General features: G+C 54.6%; 1 protein-coding gene across 1 annotated transcript; it reads left to right on the forward strand.

Annotated features, from left to right (window-relative positions):
* Nucleotides 1–2,027: 2,027 nt before the first annotated feature.
* On the forward strand, nt 2,028–10,519 carry MRGPRF (MAS related GPR family member F). Its single transcript, XM_081063720.1, has 3 exons — nt 2,028–2,791; nt 5,627–5,744; nt 8,623–10,519. The coding sequence occupies exons 2-3, from the start codon at nt 5,697–5,699 to the stop codon at nt 9,601–9,603; spliced, it is 1,029 nt and encodes a 342-aa protein (XP_080919846.1). The 5' UTR covers nt 2,028–2,791; nt 5,627–5,696; the 3' UTR covers nt 9,604–10,519.
* Nucleotides 10,520–22,273: the final 11,754 nt, after the last annotated feature.

Consider the following 22,273-nt stretch of genomic DNA (forward strand, 5'->3'; position numbering starts at 1 on the left):
GTCGTTACCATCACTGCACCTGTCCCCTGAGCACATGGAAAAAATGGCAGCAGGAAGGTGAGAACGGGATAAGGAGCGCAAGATCTCCGACTGGAGAGGGGGAGGGGCGTCAGAGCTGCCGGCCTTGGGCTTCATCCACCCCTGCCCGCTTAGCGTCCCCTCGGCCTCACACAGCCCCCTTCCCCTAATCACCTGTGCACACACCTTCCTGCCTCACACCACACAGCCTTTGCTCATACCGTTTCCTGTGCTGCGATGCCTTCCTTCCCCTTCTCACCCGAGTCACTCCTGCCAACTTTCCCCACGGGCTCCACTGTCACCTCCTCAGAGAAGCCGTCCTGATCTCCCTGGAAAGCCTGGCCCTGGCGCCTTCTGTTCAGGCGTGGTTTTCCTTGTGTTTGGGTCATCTGATTTTGGCCTGTTTCCCAGCTTGCCATCACCTGGGGAAGACTCCTTGCCTGTCCTGTTCATCAGCCTGGGGCCCAGCAGGCGCTCTATGAATGCCTGCAGTCTGAGAGGTGTGTGCAAAGGCTCTGGGGCCCGCTGGCTCAGAGGGGCTGACCCGCGACCCAGGGAGCAGCTGAGGACCACAGAAGGGCCCTGGCGGGAGGCAGCCCTGCCCAGAGCCCCCAGTAGGGGAGGATCTTGGCCTGAGGTGGCCTGGGGTGGGGTATGGGACCACAGAGTCTACCTGTGAGGCCTTTGGAAGGGGACAATTCAAAATAAAGTTCTTTTCTGTCGGGCGGGGCCAAGGAGGGCACCTGATGGCGGGGTGGTGGCTGTTTAGTGTGAGGAAGAATGTGAGAGTGGGCAATGCAGGGACGGTGTCCAATGTCCGAGCGGACCGGCACGGGGCAGTCACCGCAGGACTGAGCCCTGAGCCTTGTGGCCGGAGGGAGGAGGTGACTCCATGCTGCCCATACACTGGCTTGGGCAGGGCCCTCTGAGGTGCACACAAGCACTTTTCTACCTGAATCTGATCCCTTCCTCACGGCCACTCTGTGATTCATGTTTTTTTTTTCCCCACCTGACAGGCGAGGAAACTGAGGTCCATCTGACAGGTAAGGAAACTACTGAGATTGGAAGCAGCCACAGAAACCCCACATGCCAGCTGGGCTCTCTCCACTGTGGCTGCAGGAGCCCTGCCTCCAGCTTAGGGACACCTGGTGGCAACAGAACAGCAGCAAACCCAGGCGAAGGATGGCTTTCCCACTGACAAGCACCTCTCATTAGTTTTGAAAGAAACAAATTTCCATACCAAATAAGGTGGTGGACTCCAGAGCCGCTGCCCACTTCACACAATTCCTTTTAAGTGTCCAGATGCAATTACACTTGGAACTTGCCTGGACTTGGCCTCCCCCAGCCTCTCCCCACCTCCCCCTGGCCTCCCCACATAAACAAGAGGCCCAGCTGGGCCCCAGCTGGCCAGCCCTGGGAAGGAAGGGAGGGTCACCAGCTACCTGCTGCCTGCCCAGCCTCTCAGCCCCTTCAGTAAGCAACTAAAGCACTCCTTTTGCACCTTCCGCGCCCCAGGAGGTCAGCTGGGCCAAGCAGGGAACAACAATCCACACTCCCTCCTCACCTGAGGTTTGCATTTGGGCAGGGACACCCGGGTTCCTGGGGGGGTAGGCGGAGCCGGCAGGAGGTCTGCGGCCCTGGCCCAAGTGCAGGGGAAGCTCTATTTCAGGTTGCCCACAGAGGCACCCCCACACCCCACCCACACACACAAACTGGGCACCATTTGCTCCCGCAGAGAAAGCACTGTTTGGAATTCCCTCGGGCTCCCTGGGCCGTGAGAAAGCTGGCCCAGGGCAGGGGGGCTTTCCCGCGGGGCTCCCTGGGAAGCCACTCCTCACCACCCCGTCCTAAGGCCATCCCTGGGGTACTGCAACCCCCAGGCTTTGGCTTGGTGCCCCAGGACCCCGCGGGTGCTCGTGGGGGAAGGGGGGAGTCGAGGTTGACTCATCCCCCCGCTGAACGCGCGCACACACCAGGCAACACAGCCGCCAATTCCCTGCTCGGCCCCAGGCGAGCGCAGTGATTTTCCACTTGCACCATCTGATTGCCATTAGGGCCGGGAGAAGGGAATTCCTGGTTCCATAAGCCGGCGGGGGGCCCTGAGCAGATTGGGGCGGGGAGTGAGGTGCCACCTGGGTGGCCTCACCGACCTGAGGCCAGGTCTGCCTCTCAAAAGCGCCTGCACCACCTCCTCCATGGAGCCTTCACCCTGCTGCCTCCCGGCTTCTCTGTGTCAGCCCCTTAGCACACTTGAACCACCAGCTGGGACCCGCCTCTCCTGGGCCTGCACGCCCCCGAGAGGCCCCGCTGGAGCCGCGCGAAGGCACCAGGCAAGTGGACAGCCAGGCGCTCCCTCTCCTGGGCAGCGCCGTGGAGCTGCAGGACGCTCCGGAGATTAACAGCTGGACACTGGCAAGAATGCGCGGGGCCAACGTGACGTCACCAGGCAGAGAGATGAGTTCCCAGTGGGGCTCTGGGGGGGCTCCTGAGTGGGCATTCCTTCCCGAAGCCTCATCCCCGCTCAGCCCCTCCTCCTCCTCCCCCCTCCCTCTCCCCTCCCCCCTCCCCTTCCCCCTCCCGCCGGGCCTGGAATTGGGTTTGGGGCGGGTTCTGCTTCCAAAGCCATCTTCTCCGGCGGCAGGCGAGGGCTCTCCTCTACTCTGAGCTCGCATTGCCGAGGCTCAGGCCTTACTCTGCGCGGGACTGCTGCCTCGTGGGTCACAGCCAGAGGCAGGCGTCACCGAAGGAGCCCTCCACAAAGGGACAGCTGCAGGTAGCTCCGTGGGGCCCAGGGCGTGGGGGGGCGGAGGGGGCTGAGGATGAGGTCCAGGAACTGGGGCTGCAGGGGAAGGCCAGGCAGAGGAGAATGAGGTGGGCACCTTCAGGGCAGGCACCTCCCAGAAACCACACAGTCCCAAGCAGGAGCCCTGAGACCCCTGACAGGGCTGTCACCTCCTGCAGCCTCTGAGGCTCCAGGAGTCCCAGGGACATTGGGGATCTTAGAGAGTCCCCCTCCTATGTGGCAGGCCCTGGCCTTCTGGAAGTTCCTGGTCCCCAATCTGTCCTCCACTTCCAGCTCCTGCCCTGTCCTGCTGTGGGTTGGGGCTCCCCCTCTGTCCCTCCACCACCCTCACCAGCAGCTGTCCAGCTCTGAAAGGGTGGGGAGGGAACACCCAGCGGGCAGCATCCCAAGCCTGGTGAGATGGCTCCCACTGCTCTCACGCACTAGGGGCACGCCCCTCTTTCCATCGGGTGCTGAGCTCCCACAGCTGTGGGGCCGGCTCCGGGGTGGACACCAGGGAGGGGTCAGCCTGGGCAGCCACGGGAGACTGGGTAGCTGCATCCCCCCACCCCCAGGCCCAAAGCTCCTGATGTGGTGTTGGCGTTGGATGGAGGCCTGGAGATCTTCTGGAAGGTCTCTCTCAATCCCCCCACCCCCATAAACCTCTTCAATCCAAATTGTGAGCCAGGGAATTGAGGACCTGGAGAGAGAAAATGCTGGCTCTCTGTGTCTGGGGGGAGTGACAGCCAGCGCTCTCAAGCCCAGCCCTAGTGGCAGCCTGGGGACAAAGAAAGGGGTTGGGAAGATGGATTGGAGAAGTGGGGTCTGATGGTTCCCACCTGTGCCTCTTGGAAGCCAGCCTCACCTAGTAGCCTTGGAGCCCTGGGCATAAGGAGCGGGGAGGAGATGAGGAGATTCCTCAGGCTGGGGGAGGCAGACAGGTGGCCACAGGGACCCATCCTAGGGCCTGTGTTTTGAGGGGGAGGGTCAGGAGTGAGCTGAGCTGGCAGCTTTTTTCTTTCTTTTTTGTCTGCTTTAGCGGAAGCTAGCTGTCACAGGCCAGAGCCTGACCTGAGGAGCACAGTATTCTCACATGCACTCACACACGTCCCATGCACATGTCACACACATGTCTTTTTATGGCCCATCTGGGGTCCACTTGGCTTCTAGATCTCTCTGCATGAGTGCAATAGCTTTTCAGATTGCCAGTGGCAGGGCTCAGAGACCACCCATCGAATCAGTCAGCAAAGGTGAGCTCAGGGCCCTGACCACATGCGGGGTCCAAGCTGGGCATCATGGGTAGGTCCCAGCCGGCTGCCTTTGGGGGCACCTGTGTAGTTGGACGTCTGACCTGCCTAGGTGAAAGGGTGAGGCTCTGGATAGCCGGGAACCCAGACCTAAGGGGTGGCGCACGTCTGGAAGGGCCACCAAGAATAGCCACAGTGCAGGGGGTGTACCTGGGGCCAGGAGGGATAGGGGTGAGGCAGGTAGGTTTGGGGTTGCAGGCACCAGGAGAGCTTGGGCAAGCCCCAGCGCGGGGAGAAGCATGCCTGTCGGTGGCAATGGGGACAGTGGCCCAGCTACAGTCAAGACTTCAAGGGGGAGGGAAGAGGCCCAAGGTGCACCCTTCCTAGCACGCGCTCTGTGCAAACCTGCACTGCACACGCATCACCACAAACTCTCACTTATTCTCGCGCACAAGGGCTCCCCCCAACCCCTGCGAGTAACGCCCTGGGGCACCTGTGCAACCCCCACGCTGTCGGGGCAGCTGTCCAGGGTGGCGCCTTCCAACTGCGCGGGGCCCTGGCGTGGAGGGGATCCGGGGAACCAAGGGTTAAAGAGGGATGGGCAACCCGCGCTTACCGCCCCAGCCAATAATGGGCGCGCCTGCCGAGGCCCCGCCCCGCACTGGGAGTGTGGGAGGGAGGGGCGGCAGCCGAGCGGGACGCGCGCGGCGGCGTCTGCAGCCGGGAGGAAGGAATTCCGGGGGAGTGGAGCAGAGCGGGCTGCCCAGCGCTCGCTCCAGGCTGAGGAGAGGTCTAGCAGCCTGCGGCCTGGGCTGTGCCCCTGCAAAGCCCCTTCTCTGCTCACAGCCTCAGTTTCCCCACCTGCACAGTGGTCAGGTGCTTGCCTGCAGGGGCAGAGCTTAGGTTGGGGGACAGGAGTCAATTCCAGGGAACCCCTGGGCAAGAGGACCAATGAGCACTGCCTGGCCAGGGTGGAACAGTCTTTGGCGGGGATGCCCCCACTCCAAGGATATTCACCCTTCCCAGGCCTCCCCACCTGCAGTCCAAAGGGGTGATGGGTATGGGCCAGCTGGCAGTCATTGACACAGGGATTGATGGTGGTAACAATGATGCCGATGGTGACCAAGCTGTCCTGCCTTCAAGGCACCTACAGGAGAAAGACCAGGCACTTTAGCATCTTATAAACACAAGGTCCGGCCAAAGACCTCCTCCACCGGGAAGCCTCCCTGCCTTCGGGCCTGACTGCTGGGAACCCCTGGCGCACTGCAGGCTAAGCACAGAGGCACCCAGGACATATGGGGGGCTCCAGAAATCTGGCACCCAAGGGAGAAGGAGAGGGGTTTCTTCCTCAGCAAGGTCTCACTAGCATGTCAGCACGGGGTGGATGAGGGACCCAGCAGGAGGTGACCTGCTCTGGCCTCCGCAGGACAGTCACTGTGCTTCCCAAATGGCCCTGCTTTTGAGGGAGCCGGGTGATTGCTTGTCAGCCTTTCCTCTAAGGTGAGAGGCCTGGGGACAGGGGTCTAAGTGGGGCTGGAAAGCACAGGTGGCCTGATGTGGCCCTTTCTGCCTTTCGCAGGTGGAGTGTGCCAGTCGGCGGGTGAGCTGTGAGCCGAGTTGTGAGGAATCCAGACTCGCCTGGCCTGGAGATGGCTGGAAACTGTTCCTGGGAGGCCCATCCCACCAACAGGAATAAGGCAAGGCCGCACAGGCACGGCAAGGGGCTCCGCGGCCCCAGGGCTGCAGCGTGGGTGCGGTGGGAGGGGGCACACGTGGCCAGCATCTCCCCTCCCACCCATATGCACTGCACTGCCCAGGCCCCATTCTCTAGCTCAGGACCCACAGGCGGGCAGCAGGGACCCCCTGGGCTGTGTGGCCAGGCATGTTACCTCAGATCTCCAGGGTCCTCATCAGTGATGCCACCACAGGGGACTGGGCACCCTCCAGTCCCTTCCCCTGCTGACCTTGGGGCATCTGTTACCAACCGAGAGTCTCCTTCCATCTCCTCCCTGTGGAGATGGGGTAGTCAGCTACTTCCCATGGCCTGGCCCTGCCAGGAAGCCCTGAGAGGCTGGCTCCAAGGTGGCCGTGATGTCACGTGCTCCACAGAGCACTGCCCGCTCTGGGCCACCCTACCAGGGTTGCTCAAGGAGGATCTATGAGTTCTGGTTTACCTCCCATCTTCAATCACCAGCCAAGGCTGAGATTCTGACAACCCATCGGGTTGACCCAGTCCTTCTGCCCCCACCTCACCCCCAGACCCTTACTTCTCAGAGGGCTTCGAACACTCTGAAATTCCCTCTGAATTCGGGCAAAATACTGTCAAGTTGGAAGGACCTTGGAGTTTACCTAAAGCAGCCTCTTCCACATGTGAGGAAATGGAGGCTTCCATCAGCGTAGTAGCTTGGCTGGGATGAGCCCAGAGGTCGGGGCAGAGCCAGGACCCCTCCCTGGGGCCCTGAACCTCAGACCCTGGCATTTCCCTCCTCCAGTAGTGACCACTATGGAATGGCAGCCAAGGGGAGCAGAGATGGGGCTGGCTGGGGGGAGTGTCCAGAAATCCCAGAGAAAAGTCAGAGCTGGGGAGGGGGCCAGGCTCCAGAGCAGGCCTTTTACAAGGCGGTATGTGTCTGGGGGTGGCAGCTCCACGCCCAGTGACTCACCCAGCCCTCCCGCTCTGACTCCGAGGACGAGGATGAGGATTGCAGGCTTTTTCCAGCCTGGAGAGGCACTGAGTGATCTGACCAGTGAGATTCAGCCCTGCAGCCTAGTCCACTCCCGGTCTTGGAGCTGGCTCTCCACAGGCCTGTCTAGGCCTCTGGTCTCATGAATTACTGGGTCTGGTTCCCCAGGTGAGCAGAGACTACTCTATGGCCTCCAACCAGAAAGGCTAAGTAAATAGCGAGCCAAGGTGTTTGGGGGTTGACAAAACAGAGACATTGAGCCAATAAATGTACTTAGAGGATGATGGGATGCCCGTCAAGTGCTTGCCCTGACCTCACGGAGTCTCCTCAAAGTTTGGCCAACACCCTCCGGTCCCTGTTTACAGATTCCCCTTGACCTGACCCAGAAGTTCTGTCCCTTTGTTACAAGGTATCAGATCCAGAGAGCATCTGGCTTTCTGCCAGAGCTGGGGCCACCTGGAAAGTGGCAGAACTGTCCTGCTTCAAGAACCTTCCCGCTGGTTTTGTTTTGGAGAGTCATGAGCTGTGGGACTGATACCTAGCCTTAGATGGGGGGAGGGGAGAGGGAATGGGGAGGCAAGGCCAAGGCCAGGTTCAGGCGGTGTAGTAAGGAGCTGGGATGGATTAGTGATGTCTGCCAGGGTGTGGGAAGGGCAGTGACAGTGCTTTCGGCAGCCTTTGCACTTGGAGTGAGAGGTCAAAATCCACAGCCTGAGAACTGAATCCAGCTTGAAGATGTGTTGTGTTTGGCCCACACAGTGTTTTTTAAATGTGAACATTTAAAGATCAGGAGGGTCACATTACAATCGAGAGTTCTGGCTTTTCTGGGGACGGGGGAAGAATGATCATGGCTGGAGCAGAGTGGTTGTCCACTTGCTCAGTACAGGTGCTTTCGGGTTTGCCACCAGCACCGCCCCTGCCCCTTGCCATGCCTGGTCCACCTTCAAGCACTGAGATGCCAGCCCAGGCGAAACAGGTACTCAGCTAGATGCACTCGCGCTATCAGAGCAATTGTTAAAATACTGAAGTGCTTCCCTACAGCTTGATAAATAGCCGCAGCCTTAAGCCCTTCTCCCTCCTCAGAGACCCCCCCAGACCAGATCCAGTTGCCTGGATTCAGAAACCCAGAGGCTTGTCCTCGCCCAGCAAGGGGCACCTCTGATAGCAGGTGTCTCCGACCCCACTAGGAGCCAGGTTCACGCTTTTTTTTTTTTTGTAACTTACAAATGATTTTCTTTTTTAAATAAATATTTTCATATTTTAGTGTGAAAAATTGCAGCATACAGAGAGCTTGGCGGAATAGCGTGACGCACACACATTCTTCAGCAGTGCAGTGATTGTTAACCTTCCTCCACGTGCACTTTCTCTCTCCCCGTGTGTCTCCATAGACTTTTCCTCCCACAACTATCTAAAAACATTAGTTTGGTGCAAAAGTAATTGTGGTTTCAAAGGTTAAAAATAATTGCAAACACCACAGTGACTTTTGCACCAACGTAGTAAATTGCAGACACCAAGCCCCTGTACCCCCAGACGGCCTGTATCTTCTAAGATCAAGGACATTCCAGACCGTGACCACAGTCTGTCTTCCCTTTGGTCCAGTGCCATCATCCACAGAGTCTCATTTCCCCAGTTGTCCCAGTGTGAGCGATGGATCATTTTCACTGTCACTCCTGTAGGCCGCTAGCTCCAGACCCGGGGACACAGAGTGGAGGCACTGCGTGGGGTCAGGGGTGTCTTCTGCTCTCGCTGGAGCCAAGTGGTTGCTCCAGAGCCCGTGGCTCTGCATGTCTGTAAGGAGGACCAGCACACGGGGATGCAGGTGCGGGTAGGGGTAGGGGTGGGTGCCAGCGGCCTCACTGGGTGCCTTCCTCCCCCCTCTGTGGCTGCACAGATGTGTCCTGGGAGCGAGGCCCCCGAGCTCTACAGCCGCGGCTTCCTGACCATCGAACAGATTGCCATGCTGCCGCCGCCGGCCGTCATGAACTATACCTTCCTGCTCCTGTGTCTGTGCGGCCTGGTGGGCAATGGGCTGGTGCTCTGGTTTTTCGGCTTCTCCATCAAGAGGAGCCCCTTCTCCATCTACTTCCTGCACCTGGCCAGCGCCGACATGGGCTACCTCTTCAGCAAGGCCGTGCTGTCCATCCTGAACACCGGGGGCTTCCTGGGCACCTTCGCCGACTACGTCCGCGCTGTGTCCAGGATCGTGGGCCTCTGCACGTTTGTCACCAGCGTGAGCCTCCTGCCGGCCATCAGCTCGGAGCGCTGCCTGTCCGTCGTCTTTCCCGCCTGGTACTGGCGCCGGCGGCCCAAGCGCCTGTCGGCCGTAGTGTGCGCCCTGCTCTGGACCCTGTCGCTCCTGGTCACCGGCATCCACAACTACTTCTGCGTGTTCCTGGGCCGCCAGGCCTCCGGGCCGGCCTGCAGGCACATGGACATCTTCCTGGGCATCCTGCTGTTCCTGGTCTTCTGCCCACTCATGGTGCTGCCCTGCCTGGCGCTCATCGTGCATGTGGAGTGCCGGGCCCGGCGGCGCCAGCGCTCCGCCAAGCTCAACCACGTCATCCTGGCCATAGTCTCGGTGTTCCTGGTGTCCTCCATCTACCTGGGGATCGACTGGTTCCTCTTCTGGGTCTTCCAGATCCCAGCCCCCTTCCCCGAGTACATCACCGACCTGTGTATCTGCATCAACAGCAGCGCCAAGCCCGTCGTCTACTTCCTGGCTGGGAGGGACAAGTCTCAGCGGCTGTGGGAGCCTCTCCGGGTGGTCTTCCAGCGGGCTCTGCGAGATGGCGCCGAACTGGGGGATGCCGGGGGTGGGACACCCAACACGGTCACCATGGAGATGCAGTGCCCCTCTGGGAACACCTCCTGAGAGGCGGGCACTTGGAGAGGAGGCCGGGGCTGGGAGCAGCCAGGACCTCCAGAGACCCTCTGCGGGGACAGGAACTGGGCAGTCGCCCTGGTGCCTCAGTGCCCGGTACCCGAGTGCAAGGAGAAAAGTCTGCTTGCCGCCCCTCTGGCCTCCTTCTCCCTGGGCTGGAGGCTCCATGGGTGGCCAAGAGACCACGCAGCCACCTGCAAACAGACCCTGTGGTCCTGCGAGGCTTTCCCAGCCACTCTCGTCTGTCAGTGACCCACTGTACAGAAGTTGTCCCAAGGGGTGGGGCTCTCCCTGCCACAGGTTGGTCTGGAAAGGAGAGGAGAAGGGCCACCCAGCCCTGTCCACCTCCTGCCCCTTTCAACCAGCCCTCATTGAAAATGACACAGCCAGCAGCATCACCGATCAGGCCACCAGCTTCCTCCCTGCCACTGGGGTACCTGTTCTCGCCATTCCATCTTCTCAAGTCCATGTTAGTGGCAGACCTGAATGAAACCATGCTACCTGGGAGAGGGTTCTGGGTAACCTGACTGGTAGCTCCGACTCTGCAAATGACATCTCTGCCCGAGGGATGTATCCTATGGTGACTTAAACGGGTGCATTTCTAGTCATGGGGAGCAGCTGGAGACAGGAAGGACCTTCAGCCAGCTTGGGTGGGGCGCTCTTTTCTGACTCCATGCCAGCCAGCCCCGGCAGCCTCTTAGAGCACATGGTGTGTCCCCTCTGCTGCCCACATGGACCCTGGGCACCTGTAGACCATCCCGGCAGTCTCTGGGCTCCAGCCCCCATCTGAAAGTGGGCATTGGCTCCACCTGGTCACCCCAGCCCACCTACAAGCACAGTGGCCCAGTATAGCCAGAGGAAGTTTTATGAGAGAAAAAAAATGTACATCAATAAACGTTTTATATCTTACTGCCTCTGTCGTACCTGTGGTCTTGTTCACACACTTAGGGTGCCCTCGGGCACCTGGAGGCCCTGACAGGTAGCCTTTTCACCCCCTGAAACCTGCTCTGTCCCCCAGCTCTTATGCTCCCTCTCCCAGCTGGTCTGTGTACACCTCTCCTGATAAGGTGTCTGTTCTCTGGAGGAAGGAGCTTCGGTGGGCCAGCCACACCATCTTCTGTTGGCGAACCCCAGTGCCCACCCAGGCTCCCTGCTCCCCCTGGGAACCTGTTTTTGTCATACCTACTCAGTGCCAGTCCCTGAGCTGGCTACTACAGGCCCTGCCTATACGGAGCACAGTATTTCCACATGGAGGACCCCTGGGGTGGAGGAGCTGCATCTTGACCTATTGCTCCCATCCAGAACTCTGTCCCAAACTGCCTGAGGCAGCGCTGGTGCCCTGTGCCCATGGGGTACCTCCCTGCATCTCGGCATAGGCTGCAGCTCCTTGCAGGAGACTGCTTCTAAGAAGGCCGTCAGAAAGAGTCCTGATGCCCCTGGCTCAGCCCCATCTTGGGCTCCTGGTGTCCAGCCTGGGCCCTGGGCCCTGTAGGGAAGCTCTGGGAAGGCTGCTCACTGCATAGGCGCAAAGAGAGGCCCAGGTCAGAAGCAGGCCCCCCTCCTGTGCGGAGAGCGGGGAGAGGGCAGGGAGGGTGTCTGTCCAAGCTCTGGACAGGCGGGGCGGCTAACAGTGACAAGCCCATCAAGGGAGCAGCACCAGCGCTGGCATCTGCCGCAGACCAGGACCTGCTCTGCCCTAGCCTGGTGGTCCCAGCATGGGGACTGCAGCCCCACCCTCAGGCAGGCTCACCCCCGCGTGCATTTCCCTGGTGACTGGCCCCCTGGCAGCCCGACTCGCCTCTCCTGGCCTCTCCAGGCCACTGCTCCCGAGCTCCCCTTTCCAACAGCCACTGCTCCCAGCAAGGCAACTTCTCTGTGGACAGAGGGGACCCAGTGTGTTTCCAAGAGCTTCACGTGCCGGAGGTCGGGTGCCCGCCTGCCCTCCCCATCCTCCCACCCACCCCTCCCTATGCCACACAGAGAATTCCAGAAAAGCAGAGTTGGAGACCACCACACTGACACTTCTGGGGACTCAGAGAAACCAGATGGGGTCCTGAGGACACACAGGAGGTGGGGCCAGGACCCATCTGCCCGAAAGCTTGCGCCAGCTTTCCACATAAGGGAAGCACCTCCCAGGCCTGAAGGTGGTAGACGGGACCTTGGCAGGGCCTGGCTCCTCAGTCCTCATTTTCACCTCTTTCTCAGGAGACCCCACTCCAGGCCTCCAGCCCTGAGCCCTTGTGGGGAGCTGCCTCCACCCCCAGGAGCTTGAAGGGGCCTCTATGAAGAAGTTGAGAACCCCTGCCCAGTGGGTGGGTGGGCAGCCCTCCCCCACTACCAAGGCCTGGAGGTGAGGAGAGGGCTGGGCCCGTGTATGAACATGTATTTGCCCTTACTGGGTACTAGGCCTGGGTGGGCGGGAGTGGGGAGGAGGGTAAACTCCAGGAATCGGGCCTCTCCCAGCCTGTGGACCCTTCTCATGCGCCCTACAATATAGTCTAGCGAGGGAGTGAGCCTTCCCATCCTCCCCGCCCCCATAGTCCGGGGAGAATTCCTGCCTGTCCTGCCCACACCCTGGACCACCTCACTCCTGTGCTGATGGAGGGAGGCGGCACAGATGCCCCTCTGAGCAGAAGCTGCAGGCCTGCACCAGCTCCCTCCTCCCTCCTGTGGTATTTAATTATCAAGGCCCAGGGAGCTGCTGCAGGGGTGGGTCCATGTGCTACGGTCCAACTCTGCCAAGGCAGCGCTCCTGGGCCCCCCAAAGCTTCCCTGCAAGCCTCCTTCTTTCTGGATGTCTGGTAAGGGCAGGAGGTCCCAGGCCCTGAAACTGTCTGGAGCAAGGGGTCTGGCCATTCCCCCCCCCCCCCCACAACAGCTGGTCCACAGAATAACCTAGTTGAGATCCCGGTAGTGGGAACCGCCACTCCTACTAAGGAGCTTCTAGGTCGCTGGACAGAGAAAGGACACGTGTCCCCCTGCCAGCTGCTCTGCTTAGTACTAAGCCTGACTTTCTACCCCCACAGGACATGCAGAGGGAGAGGCGGAAGGGACAGGGCTGGCCCGGGGCAGGGCAGGGCTCTACGCTTTCTCGTACTTCCTGTCACCACTGGCTCTACAAAAATGAGCAGGTGGAGAAGCGCACTTGTTTAGACAATGCAAGGGGATGAACAGGGCCAAATTTGGAAAGTCAAGAGGAAGCCTCGGGGAGGCGGGGCCGTCACTTACCAGCCACAGGACCTCGGACTTGCTGTGCCTCAGTTTCCTCTAGCACTGCGGTCAGGCATCGAGGCACTGGGTGGAGGGAAAGGAGCATGGTGACCTCAGAAGGAAGGACAGTCACCGGAACAGCCCCCCCCAAGCACTGGTGATTAGGGCAGTGACTGCCACTTCTCGAGGACCTACTATGTTCGCTAGGCCCTGTGCTAAGAGCTCCACACACAAGTCTCATTAGAGCTGCACAGCAGGGCTCCACGGTACCAACTGTCGGCGCCTGCGGCAGAGCCAGGGCTGACAGATGGAGCTCCCCGTCCAAGGTCGTCTCACCAGGTGGACAGCCAGGCTGGAGCCCCCGTCACCGTCCATAGGCTCTGGCACAGTGGCCATATTATCTTGCTTCCCTGGAAGCTCAGGCCTCTTAGCTTTGTGTTTCCCGTCAGCAAAGCACTGGGAATTGGAGTTCGGAGTGGTGTGTGGACTAGACAGGACATCCCCAGCACAGCCCAAGGACGCCCCAGGCCATTCTTGTTGGATTCTGCACTCAATCGACACCAAAGGCACAGCACCGTTTCAGGCTGTCGGCTTCTGAAACAAAGTGGGGGGTGGGACAGGGGCCCGTGCCCACCAGACAGCACAGCAAATGTCCTGTAAGCTGATGCCTCTTCTTGTCTCCAGCTTCCATCGTAATAAGAGAATCGGAATGCCTCCCTGGCGTCTGCCCAGCGTTCCCGAGTCCCCTGCCACCGTGGTTTTGAGACAACGTGGGTTTTGCATTGTAGGCCAGACTTTTAATGTCCCAGATCCTTTGGCATGTGCTTGATCACAACCCTTAGCCAAGAGGGTCCCTCCTTCCCAGGAGCCAAAGGCTTCGTCTAGAAGGTGGGATGGAGAGACGGCTGCATTGATGATGCACCCTCTGAATACCTGGGGAGAAGCCCAGGTCCCAGGCAGCTGGTGATAAGGCCAAGAAGCTACGCACATGCAGCACAGAGACCTTCCTTCTCGAATGGGGACAACTGAGAGGAGCACAAAATGCTACATTTTGAGCCAGTGGAGTCTGGAAAGGAGCCAGTAGGGGCTTGGAGAAAACAACAGGGCAGAGTTCACAAAATTAAGACTCATGGAAAACTCTGCTTCAGTGAGTCACAGTGCCAGCGTGAAAGCTTCCTGGCAATTCAGGAGAAGGTTTACCCAGCTCAGGCAGATTTTAAAAAAACTCTTTGTAATCAGTTTAATTACAGTCTAATTTACACCCAGTATATGTGCCCACCTGATACATAGTTCAGTGACCTTGGACATGTGTGTAGACCTTGTCTTCACCAAGTTGATATATAGAATGTTTCCATTCCCCCAAAAAAGGACATTTCCATGGTCTCCCGCAAAAATTTCCTAGTGAACCCAGGGCCCCCAGCCCCTGCGACAGCCTGAGTCGACCACTCATCTCTGCTTGAAGCCACTAGAGATTATAGATTATAGATTAGTTTCATAGCACATGTTTATACCTTATCAGCCAGGATGATTGCTGACAAGTAACAGAAACCTGAGTTTAATCTAACTTGGGGGGTGTAGCTGGGAGGTGGGGGTGTAGGTGAAGGTGGGGGTATAGGTAGGGGGTGGAAGAGAAGGTGGGGGTGGGGGTGGAGGTGGGGGGGTGGAGATAAAAGTGGGGGGGGGTGGAGGTGAAGGTGGGGGATGGGGGTGGTACACATGTGTTCAAGGGAATTTCCTGATTCACAAACCAAGGAACTTCCAGAAGTAATCTTCACTTCCCACGTAGCTGGATCCGGGGCCTCAAATAATGTTCTCGAAGTTACTTCTTGTTTCCTATTTCTCATCTCTGCTTTCGTCTGTGTTGCGTTTCTTCTCAATGAATAAACTAAATGGCAGGTTCCCAGTTTACATTCGATCAATTCAACAATCCCAGCAAAAAGAGAATGTCCCTTCCCTGATAATTCTAGCAAATGTCCCCACAACCAATTGACTGCCCTCTCTGGCCAGGCCCCAGTCACGTGCCCTGCGCTGGAGCAGGAGGCAGGGACCTGGTGTTGAGAACGATGGGCCATCTCACCTAAACCCACCAGGCTGAGAGGGGGGATGGGTGGGCTCACGGGAACACCAGGGTGCGATGGCATAAAAGGGAGACACTGGCAGGCAAAGTGCCAAACAGACCACGTTCCTCCTGGACATTACCTCCCACACACCCACTTCTTTCCCACGGTTGATTTTAAAATGTTCCCACCCCAAACCCATAGCTGTATTATTTACAGCAGCAAACGCACTCCCCTCTCTGCCCACCCCAGAGGACAGAGACAGCCCAAAGTCAATTCTAGCACCGAGCCCAGAATCTGGAGACTATTTCCATCCCTCTTCATCAGATGCAGACACTTCCTCTAGGAGTGGTACCCGAGAGCCAAACTGTGGCAATTCTCAAGACACACAGATCACAGTGCCCAGAACCAAGGGCATAATCATGATTTTCTTTTTAAATCCCATTTGGAAAGAACGGAAACAGCGCGCAATGGCACTGGTCCATAGCACAGTCCGTACCAGACAGGGAGCAGGAAGGAGTGGCAGATGGGAGGCCCTTGGTCAGCTAAGGAGCATGGTCGTGAGAATTCACGATGGAGCCAACGATCACCGCCTATGTAATCCCATCCCCGGAGTGTGGGCTGAACCAGGTTACTTGCTTCTAACCAGTGGACGGGAGCAAGGATGATTAGGATGCAGGAGGCTGTGACTTCCATGTCGCCCTTGCTGGCTTCAACGAAGCAAGCTGCCGTGTTGTTAGCTGCCCTGTTGGAGAGTCCCCGTGGCAAGGAGTTGAGGGCAGCTTCTGGCAACCGCCTAAAAGGAGCTGAGCCTCTCGGTCCAATCGCCTGCAAGGAACTCCATAACGTTTGGCTTCTTTGCTTTCTGTCAGCTCCACGAGCTAGTAACCAGAACTAGATCCCTCACTGAATCACAGGCCCTGAATCTACGCCCTCATCCAGGGTATTTTCGCTTGCGTCTTAGCTGAATCGCCTCCCTGAGACCCCCAAGCAATGAAAACAACCGCCTTGGGGATGGTAAAGCAGAGCTGATGTGCCTCCTGGTACAGAAAGCATGTCACTGTGTCATCGGAGCCCCCATCCATCAATCAGTAACTGGTTAAGAAACATGAGCATCTGTACATGCCAGGCGGTGTTCTGGGATAGAAGTTACAAGAATGTGGGGATTCCTGCCTTCCGGAAGCTCATGCCCTCTTGGGTAGTTTGTCTCCATCTCTTGGGTCTGTGGTCCTGTGTTTCTCTCCCGGCCAATTCTCAGGCTGGTCGCACTCCTGGAGCCAAGATGTCCACCATGGCCACAGCTCAGCAAGCCCAGAATAAAAGCCTATGACAGTCCGAGCTGTTCTTGTAAAATCAGGATGGCCCATGTCCCCGGGGGACGGCCACGAGAGCGATGGAACCTCCCAGTCATAAGTCACTTGTTATCAACATTGATCTGGGGTCAGCAACAGTTTCGACGTCTGAGTTCCCGCTCTTTCTTTCTTCTGTCACATATCTTTCTGGAGCTGATGTCCTGAGTCTCTCGCCCTCTTCCTCCCTCACAAGCAACAAACTCCTCAGAAGGTCACTGCACAACCAAACTCCACAGCTGGCTCCTCAGTGTATTTTGGGGGGGAGTCTCTGCTGCTAAATACACCCTCTTTGGGGGGCTTCTGGAACCACCGCACCTAAAATACCAGCTCCACCCACCCCTTGGCACCCTATCCCTTCATCCTGATCTGTTATCTGCTAGCTTCACATAACAGCTGTGCCCCACTCGGGAAGAGCTATCACGTGGGAAGCTGTGTTCTCCCCGCTTACCAACCACCTCCCACTCCAGGGAGGCAGCGAGTGTCTGTCTTCTTGTCCCCAGTGCCCCAGGACCTGGAACAGCGCTGGCCCAGTCTGCCCTCAGTCAGCGTTTGTGGGTGGACACCGAGTGACCATTAGGAGATGCCCGGGTAATCTGAGGACCCTGTCCAGGCCCCTGGACCCCTGACCCAGAGCAGGCAGGGGCAGGCTGGGCCTGATATGTGTGGGGAGTAGGGGGGGTGTTGGCCTGGGGACCCCAGTGTCAGAGGACTGCAGGCAGGAGTGTGCAGGCCCGCCCTCCCCACTCAGTCCAAGTCCCCCCTTCTGGGACGGCTGCCCAAACACTCGGTGGGGTGGCCTCTGAGTAATCACGTGTTCACCGAGCCCCACGGCATCGGAGGAGGGGTCTCGTCAACTAGGGAGGGTGGGGAGTTTGGGTCTGAGCCCCCAGGGGAGCCCCGCTCAGTCTTTCACGGGGACCCTTCACCTGGCCTCTCCCAGCTGCCCTCGGGCCTCGGTACCTCTGGCCCCACCCACCTTCTGAGTCCCCCACCTTGTTAGTTTCCCCTGGGCGTGGTAGCAGGTAATCATGTCTAATGGTGTGTTTCCTCCCCTGGACTGTGAGTTCTGGGAGGATAGGCTTTGTCTATCGTGGTCATTGCTGTGTATATGCTGTGTGTGCATGTGCACATATATCTGCATGTGTGTGGTGTGCACGTATGTGTGTATGCAATTGTGTATCTGTCTGTGCTATTACGTGTATATGTGCGATGTATGTGTGTGTATTATGTATATATACGTATGTGTGCTATTGTATTGCTTCATGTGTGCACATATACATGTATTGTGCGATGTGCACACATGTGTATGTTATGTGTACATATGCATTGTGTTTTATGTGTGTTGTTACATGTGTACACATATACTACATGTATGTGTATGGTGTGCATATGTGTATGCATGTGCATGTGTTGTTTTCATGTGTATATGTGCCATGTATATATATGTGTGTATATGTGTTATGTATATATGTATGTGTGCTATACATACAAGGTCTGACAATTAAGTTCGCGAACTCATCCTAGAAAAAGTGCTCCATACCTCATTGTTGAATATCACTATGGTCACCTTCGAAGTACTCCCCTTGGGAAGCTATGCACCGACGCCAGTGCCTAGTCCACCCTTTATAGCAATTTTGGAACTCTTTCTGAAATGGCCATCAGAGCTGTCATTGTATTACCCTTGATGTCCTGAATGTCATCAAAATGTCTTCCTTTCAATATTTCCTTTATCTTCAGGTAAAGAAAGAAGTCACTGGGGGCCAGATCATGTGAGTAGGGAGGGTGTTCCAATACAGTTATTTGTTTACTGGCTAAAAACTCCCTCACAGACAGGGCCGTGTGAGCTGGTGCATTGTCGTGAGGCAAGAGCTCCTTCAGGACCATGTTTGCACACACCTTTCTCATGCCAAGATTTTCAGTTAAGATTTTCCTAACTGTTCTTCTATCGATATTTACTTGATCTGTTATGCTTCTTAGTCAGCCGACGATTTTGACCCACAATTCGATGAATTTTTGCAATGTTTTCATCAGTTCTGCTCATTACTGGCCGCCCTGACCTCTCTTCATCAATGACGCGTTCTCTCCCCTCAGAAAAATGTTTAATCCATTTGTACACTGCCGTTTTCTTCATGGCATTATCCCCATAAACTTGGACTAACATGTCCCTGATTTCACTTCCACTCTTGCCAAATTTAACAATAAATTGAATATTTGTTCATTGCTCTAATTCAAGCTCAGACATTCTCACGACAGCACACAAAAACATGCAACAACAATAATGAACGCCACTCAGCAAGACACCGCCACACGTCAACACGAACACAGCTGTGAGACACTGATCTATGAGGGTTATGAAACCTTACTGAGCCGCTTGTCCAGTGCTGCCAATGTAAGCACACAGTGGCAAGTTTGCGAACTTAATTGTCAGACCTCGTATGTACATGTGCTGTGTCTGTGTGTTACATGTATGTGTGAATATATGTGTGCTATGTGTATACATGCTGCATATATATGTACGTGTTATGCATGTGTGTAATAAGTCTGATAAACACTATTTAACTTTGCATTGAACCTAAAGGAGAGACTTCTGATGGTAGTCACAGTGCACCTATGGAGGTTGGAAGTAAAAAAGCAATAGAGATGGGGGAAAAAACAGTTCTCAAAATACAAACTTTTGGCAAACTGATAAAGAAAATAAAAGGAGCAAAGGCACAAATAAATCATGGCAAAAAGAATTACATTTTTAAAAATTATAAGAATACTGTGTAAAGTATTATACCAAGAAACATGAAACCAGAAAGCATGAACAATTTTCTGGAAAAATAATATTACCTACTCTAACTCAAGAAGAGATTAAAAATTTGAATAGACCTAAAACATTAAATACATTGGAGATGTAAGATTTTTTTTCGAAGCCATGTATATCCACTAACACACAAAAATTACCAGACCAGATGGTTTTACCTTCTGCCAAACCTTAAAAGAAAGATAATCCTTTCATGATACAAATTGTTCTTGAGGGTAGAGGAAAAGGGCAATCTCTCCAAGTCATTTTCTGAAGCCAGGATAACCTTAAAGCTTTGGAATTAAGAAAAAAACAAAACAAAACAGACAAAGATAGCACCAGAAAGCAAAATTATGGTCCAATTTCACTTATGAACATGGATGAAAATTTGCTAAATAAAACCAGAACACCTGGGCAGGGGGAAACAGAATAAACTAAAAATGGTTTTTCCTAGAAATATAAGAGGGAATAAATACCAGAAAACTTGTAACTATATATTTACCACAAATATAGATTAAGGCAGAAAAAAAGAAAATGATTAAGTAGATGCAGAAAAAATAATGATAAACTTTATCATGCATTTATGATTTAAAATAAATGCTCAAAAAACCAAGAAGGAAATTTTCTCACCTTGATAAAAAATAGTTCCACAAACCTAGAGTAAACATCATATCTAATGGAGAAACTGCAGGCACAGTCTCTTTAAAATTAGGAAGAAGGTAAGTGTGCCTGATTCTAGCCCTTGTTCAGCAGAGCACTGTATGTTCTGGACTTTGCTATAAGACACGAAATATAAATTGGAGCTATGAGGATAGTTGAACAGAAAATCAGAACATTCCACAGACAAACTGATAGATATGATCAAATAAATCAGGATGTTTGCCTGCTTAATAAAAACTACACAAATGCACAGAGCTCCTCTACACCAGCAATAAACTAGAGGAAGCTATAACAGAGGCATTTCTGTCTGTGACATGATGGAGTGAGTGGTACTGGGCCAGCCCTCTCACTGGGAACGACAAGAAAACTGGAGAAAACATAAGGAACAACTGTTTTCAGACATTGGACAAGAGATGTCCCAGGACTGTGGACTCTGAGAGAAGAGAAGTAGAAGAGGTGAGCCCTGTGATACCCTGGCTTTCTGTCTGGAGGGACCCTCGGGCATGGGAAAACCCAAAAGAGCACGGTGGTCTCCCTGAGCTGAAGATACAGAAGTCAGACTTCAGGGAGATTGAAGTGGTTGGAATTTGAGAGCTGGGGAATCAGTCAGAAGGGAGCAAGCTAACTCAGAGAAAGGACTCTAAAAATCTGCGTAGGGGTCCCCTTGAGTCTTTGGCTGAAAACTAAGCTGTGCATGGGATAAACCTCCATGACTCTAGGCAAAGAACAACAGCCGAGTAGCTATCAGCTGAACAACTCCCAGAGCTCACACAAAGCCATATATATTTTTAAACACAACAGTATAGGAACAGACAAACCAATGGGGCAGCATGGCGAGTTCAAAGCAGTCCTATATGTAAATGGGAACTTGGTAAGTCAACAGGGAAAGGAGTAGCCATTTAGGAGACGGTGTTGAGAAAACTGGCTAGTGATACGGAGGAAAAATCACACTGTATCCTTTCTGTATCCCACAGAAAAATAGATTCTGATTGGATTCAAGACCAAACTCTACAGGGTTTTTGAAAAAGTACAAAAGTAAGAGAGAAAATGATAAGGGAATATTTTTTCACCCAAGGATATGGAATGTCTTAAGATCCAAAAGGCACAATATTTTGGGGTAAAAAATGTGTGGAAGCCGGTTATACCAAAATTGAGCATGTCTGTCCACCCAAGTTCACAACAGATAAAGTTACCACACTTGAAGAGCATTTTCATAAAATCATACCTGCAGTGTCTAAACACAGAGAGTCAAACAACCCCTGCAAATCAAAAAGGAAAAGAAAAAGAGAAAAAAGGAAAAAAAAAGGGAAAGAAAAAAAACCCGCCTGAAAAGTGGGCAATTGATATGACCAGCCAATTCAATGAAGAGGAACCCCACGTGGCCGGCAGATATATGAACTGATGTTCGTGCTCGCTGTAATCCCAGAAAGCCAAGTTCTGGAAACAGCAACAAAAATTCTGGAAACATCAAAATTCTGGAAACAGGCAAGTTCTGGAAACATCAACAAAAGTCCCCATTGCCACCATCAGACTGGCAGACATTAGAAAAGTGGATAATGCCAAGTGTTGGTGAGGGAATGAGGCAACAGGTCCCTTCCTGCCTGCTGGTGGAAGTGACAGCTGGAGTGGCACTTTAGGGAAGTAACCAAACAATACTCAGCGAAGCTAAGCATGCACATGTCCTACGACCCAGCAATCCCACTTCCAGAATGGATCCCAGAAAAATCCTCAGCCATGTGAAGATTTTTGTGAGGATATTGGACATGATGTTTCTGGTGACCGGGACAAAGGAATGGATAAACAAAACGGTGCCAGTGCACATCATAAAACTTTAAACCACAACAAACTACTTTTCTATAGTCACCTGTAAATATCCTAAAGACACACTGTTGAGGGGAAAAAAAGAAAAACAGCAAGAATTCTAAATCACATTTGTGGAAATTAAAAACATTTCCAGAGAACCCCTCCATTTTGACAGATGTTCAAGGACATTTTGACAGATGTTCAAAAACATATGTTGAACAGGTTAGAACAGATGAGAGGGAGGGAGAGAGGCTGGGATGGAGAGGAAGAGGGAAACTTAAATCATTTTATTTGACTTTTAAATGGCCTGATGACAACGGTGTGCTGTAAAGTGGGGACGTAATTAATTCTACTCTCTTGCATTTGAGGTCCAGTTTAAAAAAAATTAACTCACAGGATTTGAAGATTACAGCAGAAAAAAAAGTGATATGCTCAATAGATGCAGAAAAAGCCTTTGATGAAACTCAACAACTCTTCATGATTGAAAAAGTAACTAAACTCAAAAATAGAAGAGAGCTCCTTAACATGGCAAAGGGCCTCTGAACAATTCAGGGTACATATTGGTGGGACTGGTGGCAGATTCAGGAGGGGTGGGAGCCACAGGGATTGGGGAAAGGGTCCAGCCTCCGGAGCTTGGCCTGCTGCCAAAAGAACCTGAGTGAGGGCCCCGAAGCATGATACTTGGGGGTGGGGAGGTCCCGAGAAGTCCCCCAGGGCCACACAGCACAGCATGTCATGCTGTGCCATCTTCCTTCCACAGGACGAACCAGACTCTTAACGTCATTTGGGCCCCG

Source organism: Rhinolophus hipposideros (assembly GCF_964194185.1).
Source record: "Rhinolophus hipposideros genome assembly, chromosome: 10".
NCBI classification, from domain to species: domain Eukaryota; kingdom Metazoa; phylum Chordata; class Mammalia; order Chiroptera; family Rhinolophidae; genus Rhinolophus; species Rhinolophus hipposideros.